We start from the raw sequence: 10,927 nt of genomic DNA on the forward strand, positions 1-10,927 counted from the left end.
TAATATTTACACTTTGCTAATCAATTAATGATGAATGTTTGCATGACATAATAACTTAAACTAGGGGTGTTCAAAAAACCCGATGATCCGAAAAAACCCATCAACCCAACCTAATCCGTAAATTTTGGATTGGATTGGATTCAAATAAATGAAAATCTTATGGGTTGGGTTGGTTCATGGATTCACCTAATATAACCCAACCAACTGAAACTCATTATTAACTTTTTTTTTTTTTTTTTGCTACTTATAACATAATTATTTATACATATATTGATTTTGATTTTATTTAATTTTAATATTTTTTTGAATAATTTATTCTTCAACAACTCTTAAAAATAGTTTCTTTGTGTTTTAGAAAGAAAATTTTCATTATATAAATTGAAATTGAGTTGTTAACCTAAATTTAATATATGAAAATAATTAAATTAGCTTTTTACGTATTTATATTTTACTTCTTTTTAGAATTTTAAACAAATGACCTGACTAACTCGAACCAACCGAACCCAAATGTTTCATGGTTAGGTTGGGTTGGATTCATTTTTTAATAAGGGTTATTTGGGTTGAAGAGATTTATAACCGAACAATTGGATTAGGTCTAAAAAGTTATTCAACCCAATTCAGCCCAACCCATGAATACTCCTAACTCAAACACATGGAAATGTGAATAACTCAAATGCACTCCATAGGCCACACATGAGTCTTGTTTTGGAAGACCTCAAGGATTGTTCGACTATCGGCCTTCATAATAGTTCAAGAAAAACTCGGATCACATCTACAAGAATTCTCTCCATCAGAATTAGCCTCTTCTCCAAGGTAGTTGTTCCCCATAGGGTGAGCATTAGTTAGTCTAAATTGAATTTACATAAGGTTAAACTGACGTCAACAGGAGAGAAACGAGGAATTGACTGACTAACTTCAATTGGGTCGATCGGTTAAGTTTTTCGGTCTGCAATGGTCAGCCCCTTACAAACACCTTACAAAGTAGCCTAGGTGCATGCATTCATCAGTTATATATGTAAGAACCAAAATGTTGAATTTCGTTGTTGTGTCTTGTAATCCACTGCTTTAAAAGAAAATTTTGGCGCGATCTCAGTGCTAAATCGCATATGCCATTGCTCCCCAAATTTACACAACTCCCTTATTTAAGTGTGTACGCGGGAAGAACACAAAACGAAAATAAATAACTTCAATGTGTTTTGAATTGGCAATGGCACAAACATGTTGGGAAAGACTCTAATTTCCACCCCTTCCACAATTTGGAAGTTCCTTATTTATATTGTCGAAATTTCCAATGTGGGACAAGAGCTTCCAAATCCTTTTACATTTACTATGGGCCGGGCCACTAGTCATTCCCAAACAATATAATGTCACTGTGGTCTGCAGTGGAATAATGTGTGTATTGTTACTGTTTTAGAAGTTATTAATCTGTTGAGTTTGTTGTAAAGCTATTTGAATACCCATTATGAGTTATGTTATCAGATTCAAATGTTACCACAACCAAAATATAATGCTACATTTTTCTGTACCTTGGTCATAGTACATGTTATTAATGGTTAGAATCACTTAAATTATAATATTAAAGGAAAATATTCTCTTATAACTCAATTAACATAAATATAAATTTTTATCAAAAGATCAGAAGTTCGAATTTATGCCTTGCATACCATAGAATTTTTGTCTTGCATATTAATTTTTATCATTGAACTTTTACAAAATAACAATTTAATCTTTGAATTTTAGTTGGTTACAATTTAGTCCTTGAATATATACATAAGAATTTAGTCCTATACTTTATCAATTTTAACAATTTAATCCTTATTATGAAAAATAATATTAAAAATTTAATATAATTTCTTACACATGGATTGATAAACTGATCAAGAATCAATTTTAACGAAATAAAAATTAAATTTTAAATTATAATATTAAATACTAAATTAAATTTTAAGTAATTAAAGGTATATTTCTAAGTGACTTGGCTATGAAGGTGATTAAATAAGTTAAATTAGCCACCCTGCTATAAATCCGTTGTCGTCCAGCGGTTAGGATATCTGGCTTTCACCCAGGAGACCCGGGTTCGATTCCCGGCAACGGAATTTTTGTTTATTTTAATCTTTGGTTTATTTAATATGCTTCATCAAGTTATTTTTTCCCTCTCCGGTTAGAAAAGATGAAAGTACGAAAGTGTCCACTAATCGCATCAATATTTTTTAGGGAAATTGCCAAAAATCCAATTTTAGTTTCACGAGTGTAAAGAATTTTGGGATGAGTTTTTTTTTAAGTTTGAGTCCATTTTTCAAATCAGGAAACTTTTCTAACTCATTTTTAGAAAAGCTCAAAAATTGATTATTTGACATTATCTAATCTATGAAAAATTTGTCCGAAACAACCTCTAAATTTTTTTATCTTTTACAACTAGTATCTTTTTTTTGATAATTCATTAAAATAAATTTTCTCGATCTTTCTTGATTGAGATGATGTTGAGATTCGAATAAAAATTTGATTTTCTTTCACAATCTTTTGAAAATCGCAGGCCAATTTTGGATGGTAAAAGATTAAGAAAAACTATTTCAATTAATTACCAAAAATAGTAGTAATTATGAAAGATGAAAAATATTTTATGGTTATTTTGACAATGTCCCAATGTCTTAAATATCATTATGATTATTATGGCTCCATTTGATTTTTTGGTTTTTTTATTTTTTAAAATTAAGCTTATTTTTTCTCAATTTCTTACCATGTAACTATTTTATGTAAAAGAGTTGAATTCTAAGCCGTTTTCTAAAAATAAGTTTTTAAAAACTATTTCTTTTTTCTTTTTTCTTTTTTAATTTTTTAAAACTATTTAAAGGTGAAATTAGTATCTATAGGATTACTTCTCAAACACAAAAAACTAAAAACCAAATACTTATCAAAGGGACCTAAACTTTTAAGTTTGTTATATTTTAGTCTTTACATTTTTTAAACCTATTCAATCCTTAAATATTTAAAGGATCATTGTTTTAAATGGTAAAACTACTGAAAATATTTTCAAGTATAGCAAAATATTACTGTCTAACCATGATAAACCGCGATAAACCTCTATCACTAAGCGATAAAAGTCTATCGTGGTCTATTACGGATTGACAATGACATTTTGCTATATTAATAAATTGTCACATTCTTATTTATTTAAAAACAACCCACATTCAAATTTATTATATTTTAGTCCCTATTCAAAACTTTTATTAACTATCATCATTCTTTGTCTATAATATAATCAAAATTATTATTTAAACCATGAACTTAAAAAACTTAATCATTTATCAATATGCAACTAGATAACTTTTAATCTCCGTGCCCTTGACCATTAACTTCCGAGTTGATTCTAAAATTGCTTAAATTACTTTTTGTCATTTTCAAATTTTTTTTTTTTTTTTTGAAAAGAATGTTAAAAAGAACTATGAACTATGTTTCTTTTAATCATTTCAAACTATATTTGTTAATATAAAAATTGTATTGAAAAATATAAAATTAACTTAATTAAAAGTATGATTTTAACTTAAATCATCAGAATTAAATTTTGATGAAGTGAAATTGAAATTAAACACAACTAATTATGAGTAATAAATGTTAACCTCTCCGGTCTCTACTAACTCTTCTTCAAGCTCTCTCGACATTGATGTCTAAATATTCGATCAAAACAGCTGTCGCCACGAAGAAATGAAAGGGAAACACAAAGTAGAAGGGAAATCAATGGTAGGCCTATCAGAAATGTTGAATTTTCCAAACCCTAAAAGCAAATTGATGTGGACCTTTACGGCCAATTTTCTCAAGCTGCTAAAATTATTTAGTTAATCGACGAACTCCTAAGACTTTTTGACGCCAAAACTGACCTTTCGATCTTTAATTGAAGTTTTCAACAATGTCGAACAGGTGTGTGTGACCGTGAGTGAGTCTTCTTCTTCGCTGGACCCCATCGTTGCCTTCAATTTATTACGCCATTGCTGCCGGTGACATTTCTTGACCTATTTACTATTATTTATTTATTTTTTTAATAAATAATAATTATAATTTTCATGCATCAAAATACACTAAATGAATGCATTATCAAAATTTTAAAGCAAAAGGATCAAAATAATATTTTAACCTTAGACTTATTTCCGTAAATTTTTTATGCAAGGTTAAATTATCGGTTTATTTCTTAAAAATCGAAGTTTGTGTCTATTTTGTTTTTAACTTTTAAAAGCGTTAATTTAATATCTAAATCTTGTGTTTAATAGGTCTCTAAAATTTCAGTTTTGTGTGTTATAAGTTCATGACAAATTCATAAGAAATTATAAGGTTAAATTACAAGTTTAGTCCCTAAACTTTGAATTTTGTGTCTATTTTTGGTCCTTAACTTTAAAACATTTTTATTAGGTCCCAAAGTTATTAATTTTGTGTCTAATAGGTCTTTAAAATTTGAAATATGTATCTTATAGGTCCTTAAGAATTAAAAAAAAAAATAGAAATGACAACTTTCATTGAGACAATAAATGAAAGAATGCAAAGACATACGGAAAAATAAGCCTACAAAAGAGAGAAGAATCCCTCTTATAAAATAAAACCTATAGAATAGTTACAAAAATTCTTCAAACAAAAACCGAAAAAGAAGCATGATAGGTAACAAATGACCAAACCTTAAAAGAGTCCTTCTCCAATCCCCAAAATCCTATTATTTCATTTTCCCACAAAACCCAAAGAAGAACACACACTCCAACCATTAAAAGTCCCCTTCCTCCCAAATTCTGTATGAACTTCAAATGTTCAATAAGTAAATTTATGATTTTGAAAGTCAACTAACACAAATCAATTGTTTGGACAATAAATTTATAATGAACTTTCTTTTTTTCTTTTTGTGCATGTGTGCACGTGTCAGTTTTTAAGTCGTATCCATCTTTTTGAAAAAATAATGTATGAATTATTCTGCTAGAAGACTATTCTTTTTACTCTAATTGAAAGTAATCATATATCCTTTCATATTTGAGGCGGTCTTCCTCTCTTTTATTATTATTATTATTACTATTATTTGTTTCTGTTTTCTTCTTCTTGACCCTAACGTTGATGGCCACACAGAATTTTTGTAAGCGGAGCAGCTGCTTGGGGACCCAAAAAGAACACAGAAGTATCCTTCTGTTTCCTTTCATTAGGCTAAGTTCATAGTCTTTAGGATTTTTTGGTTGCCCAATGTCCTGCTTTAGTTAGTAAGTATGGATTACGTTGGAAATGGCCCGCAAGTTTCAAGCATCAAATTCTGTCTTTTATTCAAATCTTGGTTCATCTTCTTCTTATTGTTGACTATTCTCTGCAACTCTAAACTAGCTGCTGGATTCAACAGATATGGTGGTCGGAATCTTGCTTCAGATGGCCCCTCAGGTAATTTGGTCGACTGGCTAGCATACCAAGTTCTTTTCACGGATTCTAAAGTTTACTTTCATTGTTTATAAGGATTTGGGTTTTGTTTCTAGAGATTTTTGCACAGATGACCAAATTTCACGATTGAAATGTCATTTGACCCATATTTTGAAAATAATGAAAGAATAACTTTTATTGATGTCACAAACCACTTGCCAACGTTTTATTCTCAGAGCGGCAAGCGCGAGTGAGAGATTGAGAAAGAGCCCTAGCGTGGGAGACATCCATCCAAAACCTTGTGAATGCAAGGAATGGAGGAGGATCTAGAGCGTGAGGAAGTGACACAAGTAAAAAGCTATACATCCGTACTTTCAAATTTTGGGTCAAGTGACATATCGGCCGTGAAGTTTTTGTCATCCATATTCCATACGAAAATCTCTTGTTCTTGCTGTAAAGATTTGACCGGTTCATGCCATATACACGCATTCCACTCGTTTGGAGAGGGGGAAAAAAGTTACATGGAACACTGCACAAGGTGTCATGAGCCCAGGCAGAGTTGTTTATAGATTTTGGATTGCACAAACTGAGCGATGGAATTATTAATATGAAAATTTCCATCTTAACATTATTTATAAGAAAATTTGTACCTTAGACCTAATTAATAATTTAGTTAACTTTGGATCTGATTTTGCCTTTTTGACCTTTGTTTGTGAATTGGAAAATGTATATCTTATTGGTTTCCTTCTCCCAAACACTTGTACTAGGTTTCATTAGCATCGACTGTGGAGCAGATAAAGATTATATGGATAATGGCATCTTGTATCAATCAGATAAAGACTTTGTAGATACAGGGGTCAGCCAGCCAGTTTCCCCTAACATCTCTAGAAATCTTCGGCCGCAGCTAAAAAATGTGAGAAGTTTTCCTGAAGGGAGAAGGAATTGTTATGTCCTAAAACCTGAAAATGGAAAGGAAAACACTTACTTGATTCGAGCTTCGTTTCTGTATGGGAATTATGATAGAAAGAACACTACCCCTACTTTTGATTTATACCTTGGGGCTAATCTGTGGTGGACAGTGGACTGGGATAATGGATATGTAGAGACCCTCTATACCCCTTCCACAGATTACATTAGTGTCTGTCTTTTCAACACTAGCAAAGGGGTGCCTTACATTTCAACGTTGGAGTTGCGACATCTAGATAATACCATTTATCGAACCCCGGCCAAGGCACTCGTAACGATGCAACGTTATGACATTGGCGGCAGATCGAATTTAAGGTAACTTGAATTGTTGATTTAGTTCAGCTATCCTTGTTCTATGTAATACACTGAGTACTAGTCGATTAATGTTACAGGACCAATGTAATTGATATTGAAGTTGTTGACATTTTGCAATTTTGTAAACTAGATACCCGGCTGATGTTTATGATCGAATTTGGAACCCCTTGAACATTGACACACTGAATTCCAGTGCTACAAACTCTAGCATAAGCCAGGGAAACAATGATGCATACAAAATACCGGATATATTGCTGAGAACTGCTGCAAAGGAACAAAATGCCACTTGCTCCTTGAGCTATTTCTGGGAAACCCAATCTTGGAATACACAGTTTTATGTTTACTTCCACTTTGCTGAGATTGAGAAGCTTGTAGGGAAACAGAGGAGATTGAAGGTTGATTTGACTGGCCAACAAAATGCAACAAAAAATGCTACGCTTGATTACTTGAAGCCTCTATCTCTCAATCTAAGTGGCATGCCAGATAGCGCAGGCCAGCTGCAGTTTTCAATTTCTGCTGCCGAGGGATCAGACCTCCCTCCGCTACTGAATGGTTTTGAGATATATGCTGCTAAAGATATGCAAAATGCATCAACTGTTCCTGTACAGGGTACATATCTTCTTTTCTTGTCTGTGTTTCCTAAATTCCTAATATTATTTTGTGTGGAGTATTTGTTGTTATTTAGAATGCTGGAATCACATTGACTGCTTGTTTCTAATAAAGGATAGTACCAGATTAGCTGTTAGATTAGAATCACCTTTCTTGACCTGTGATAATTTCACAGGACTAAACTTAGGAAGAGTCATCTCAAAATTATGAATATGGCATCATCTTGTTTTTCTTCTTGCTCTCGACTTATTGTCATTTGATCTTCTGTTTGCCACCGTAAACAATAGCTGATGCTATGATGGGTGTCAAGCAAGCATTCAAATTGATCAGAAACTGGGAAGGTGATCCATGTTTTCCAATTGAATTATCATGGTCTGGTTTAACCTGCACCAACAGCAGCGCATCACAAATCCTCTCAATGTGAGTGCACTCTTAGACCATCAAAACCTGCTACAGAGCGTGAATTTGAACTGTACATGACTTGTTGCATTGTAATTAAAAAATGCTCAAACTTAGAGCTCATTTCACAGTCCTGGACTCTTGGGGCACATTTCATTTTTTTTTTTTTTTGGTAGTTTACGAGAATGTTCAAGTTGGTCAACTCTTGCTCATGTGATTGCATCTAAATAAATGCTTCGTTTCCCTCTTTTTTCTTGCAAGCAGAAGCCTGAGCTCAAGCAACTTGACAGGAGAAATTCCTGCTTCAATTGCGAATCTCCAAGAAATAACATCACTGTAAGCATCCATCTAGAGTTATTCTTTTATGTAATAGTATTATCAAATGGAATTTAGGACCAAGAAGGGCTTTAAATAACTAGAGAAGTTAATGGATTCCCAATTTATGCCAACTTAATATTCTGTTCTCTATCAGGGATTTGTCCAACAATGAGTTGACAGGAGACGTGCCAGAATTTTTAGTAAATTTGCCAAATTTAAGAAACCTGTAAGTTTCTTAGCTTTAATCCGGACATCCAGAAAATGAAATTCTGAGAGGAAATTAAAGATTGTCTATGTTTGCAGTAATTTAACCAGGAACAAATTCACAGGCACAGTTCCCAAAGTTCTAATGCAAAGGGCTGAAGCTGGATCGCTTACATTAAGGTTGGCTACCAAATTAAGTTTATTTCCCCTTGCTTTATTCTAGGATATCTCTCACTTTCTCGGTTTTCTTTAGTCCAATTTGGGCTTGTTTGATAACGATTTCATTTTTCATGTTCTGTTTCTCATTTCCGTGGCTCCCCCAAATTTATTTACTATCATTTTCACATTTCTTATGGTAGTCAAAAAGAAAAGGGAAGAAAGTAGTTAAAGTTGGCGAAACAAAGAAACTTATAGTTTATAAGTTTAGTTTTCAAAGAAAAAAACATTAAAAGAAAGAAGGTTATCAAACAAGCTTAATGTTTTGACACTAAATGATTAATAGAAAAGACAAATGAAAATTAATTTGCTTAAGCCTGACATTTTCTTCTGCTTATACTAGTGTGGGTGAAAATCCACATCTTTGTGCATCACTTAAATGCTACAACAAGTGGAAGAAGTACTTGGCCCTTATAGTAACCGCCTGTGTGATTGCTGTGCTCCTACCTATCGTAGTGGTTGCTTTGGTAATATACAAAAGGAGACAACAAAGAGGTAATTCTCTCATTTCTTCAGCTTGTATAATTTATATATGCTTTTAACACAAATCTTTAGATTACTAATTGCGTCATATTTTAAGTAAATACAATGTAATGAGGCAAACAGGGAAAAGAGTTCCTAAGTGATGATTGACATCGAAGATGTAAATGTACCAAAATCTGTTTATTTTCCTTGGTGCAGAGAATCTCAAGAGAGAAATCGAAGAGAGGTTACTTAAATCAAAGAACCGCCAAGTTAGGTACTCAGAGATACTTGTTATCTCAGATAACTTGAAGACAACTATTGGGGAAGGAGGATTTGGAAAAGTGTACTACGGTGCTCTGAGTGATAAAACCCAAGTTGCAATCAAGCTTCTGTCTGCATCTTCACGACAAGGCTCCAATGAATTCAAAGCAGAGGTTCGGTTTTTTAATACTTCAAATTTTTGCTTGTAACGTTTTACTAAGTGAACTAGTGTCTCTGATATATTATACAAATGCAGGCTCAAATATTAACCATTGTTCATCATAGAAATTTAGTTTCACTCATTGGTTACTGTGATGATGCCGAGAATAAAGCACTAATTTACGAATTCATGCCTAATGGAAATCTACGCAAGCATCTATCCGGTAATTGTCTTACAAAGGATATTGCTCTAAGATATATGTATGTATGTATCCTGATGGTTGGTTTACTATATAAGACGATTTCTCCCCCTTTTCCTGAGACAGATCCAAACACAAAGGCCTTGAGTTGGATGGAAAGGCTCCAAATTGCAGTTGATGCAGCACAAGGTATATGTTTTAGTTAACACAGGAGCTTATTAGTCCATACTTTTTCTTTACCCTTCTAGTTTGTGACATCTAGTAAACAAATTGCAGGGTTAGAATATTTACACAATGGTTGCAAGCCACCTATAATTCATAGAGATATGAAAACTTCAAATATCTTGTTGAATGAAAGAATGCAAGCAAAAATATCAGATTTTGGACTGTCCAGGGTATTTGCAAATGAAAGTGATACTCATTTGTCCACATGTCCTGCTGGCACTTTTGGATATGTCGACCCTACGTAAGTATCAACAATCATTGCATTGCTTCATGTTCCTTCACTAACATGCATTATTAAATAGACACTACCAGGACCTTACTTGAATAGCATATGTTCTATAAGGTATACAAATATGTCCTTGAGTTCAAAATCGACCCAACCATGAAATGTTAATGTTACATTTACACGTTAACCTGCTATTTCTTACTATTCAAACAAATTTCAATGTCGAAGCTGTCAGGTTCTCTATTGCCTGTTTGAGAATAAGAAAAACGTCTTGTTTACGCAAACTAAAGAATTTGAAACATATAAATCTACTGCAGGATTCATTTATCTGGGAACTTCACCAAGAAAAGTGACGTTTATAGCTTTGGTATTGTGTTGTTTGAGCTTGTAACTGGGCAACCTGCCATAATCAAGGGGTCTGAGTACAACATACACATTGTGGAGTGGGCTAAGCCTTTCATTGAAGAAGGCAATATCCAAGACATTGTTGATCCAAGGTTAGAAGGTATTACAGAAAGTTGTTCTGTTGGTAAATTTGTGGAGTTGGCTGTGTCTTGTACATTGCATAGTACAGCTGAAAGGCCTGACATGAGTGATGTGGTGTCACAACTCATTGAATGTTTGAAGATGGTTCAGGACAAAATGCCACAGATGCCATCAGACAAAACTGAGGACTTTTCTTATAATTCAATTGGTTCCGAATCACTGTTCAGTCCTAGATAAAAATTATAAACAATTCATTTTTTTTAGATTTATCTATTTGCTCCTTAAACTTTCACCTCTTTCTAATAGGTTCTTGAGCTTTCAATTTTATGTCTAGTAGGTTTTTGACAAATTTGAAATTTGTAAAAATTAATTGATCTATTTGATGTAATTTGTAACTTCAATTTCATGTGTGAATTTTAAAAGAGATCAAGTTCATTGACCAAATTTGTAATTTTTAAAATTTGAAGATGAAATAGACAAAAAAATTCAAAATTCATGGATTAAA

The 10,927-nt window shown here is 32.7% G+C and overlaps 1 protein-coding gene and 1 non-coding gene across 2 annotated transcripts; both read left to right on the forward strand.

Annotated features, from left to right (window-relative positions):
- The first annotated feature begins 2,024 nt into the window (after window positions 1-2,024).
- On the forward strand, window positions 2,025-2,096 carry TRNAE-UUC. The gene has a single exon. It is a non-coding gene; the product is annotated as a tRNA-Glu (tRNA).
- A 2,900-nt stretch (window positions 2,097-4,996) lies between these two features.
- Window positions 4,997-10,861, forward strand: LOC120084466 (probable LRR receptor-like serine/threonine-protein kinase At1g05700). Its single transcript, XM_039040251.1, has 13 exons — window positions 4,997-5,397; window positions 6,141-6,654; window positions 6,785-7,263; window positions 7,551-7,683; window positions 7,927-7,998; window positions 8,135-8,206; window positions 8,284-8,364; window positions 8,744-8,895; window positions 9,082-9,299; window positions 9,383-9,509; window positions 9,612-9,674; window positions 9,762-9,951; window positions 10,254-10,861. Exons 1-13 carry the CDS (start codon window positions 5,232-5,234, stop codon window positions 10,657-10,659), a joined length of 2,673 nt encoding a protein of 890 aa, XP_038896179.1. The 5' UTR covers window positions 4,997-5,231; the 3' UTR covers window positions 10,660-10,861.
- The last annotated feature ends 66 nt before the right edge of the window (window positions 10,862-10,927 follow it).

The sequence above is a fragment of the Benincasa hispida genome, chromosome 9 (genome assembly GCF_009727055.1).
Source record: "Benincasa hispida cultivar B227 chromosome 9, ASM972705v1, whole genome shotgun sequence".
Lineage (NCBI taxonomy): Eukaryota > Viridiplantae > Streptophyta > Magnoliopsida > Cucurbitales > Cucurbitaceae > Benincasa > Benincasa hispida.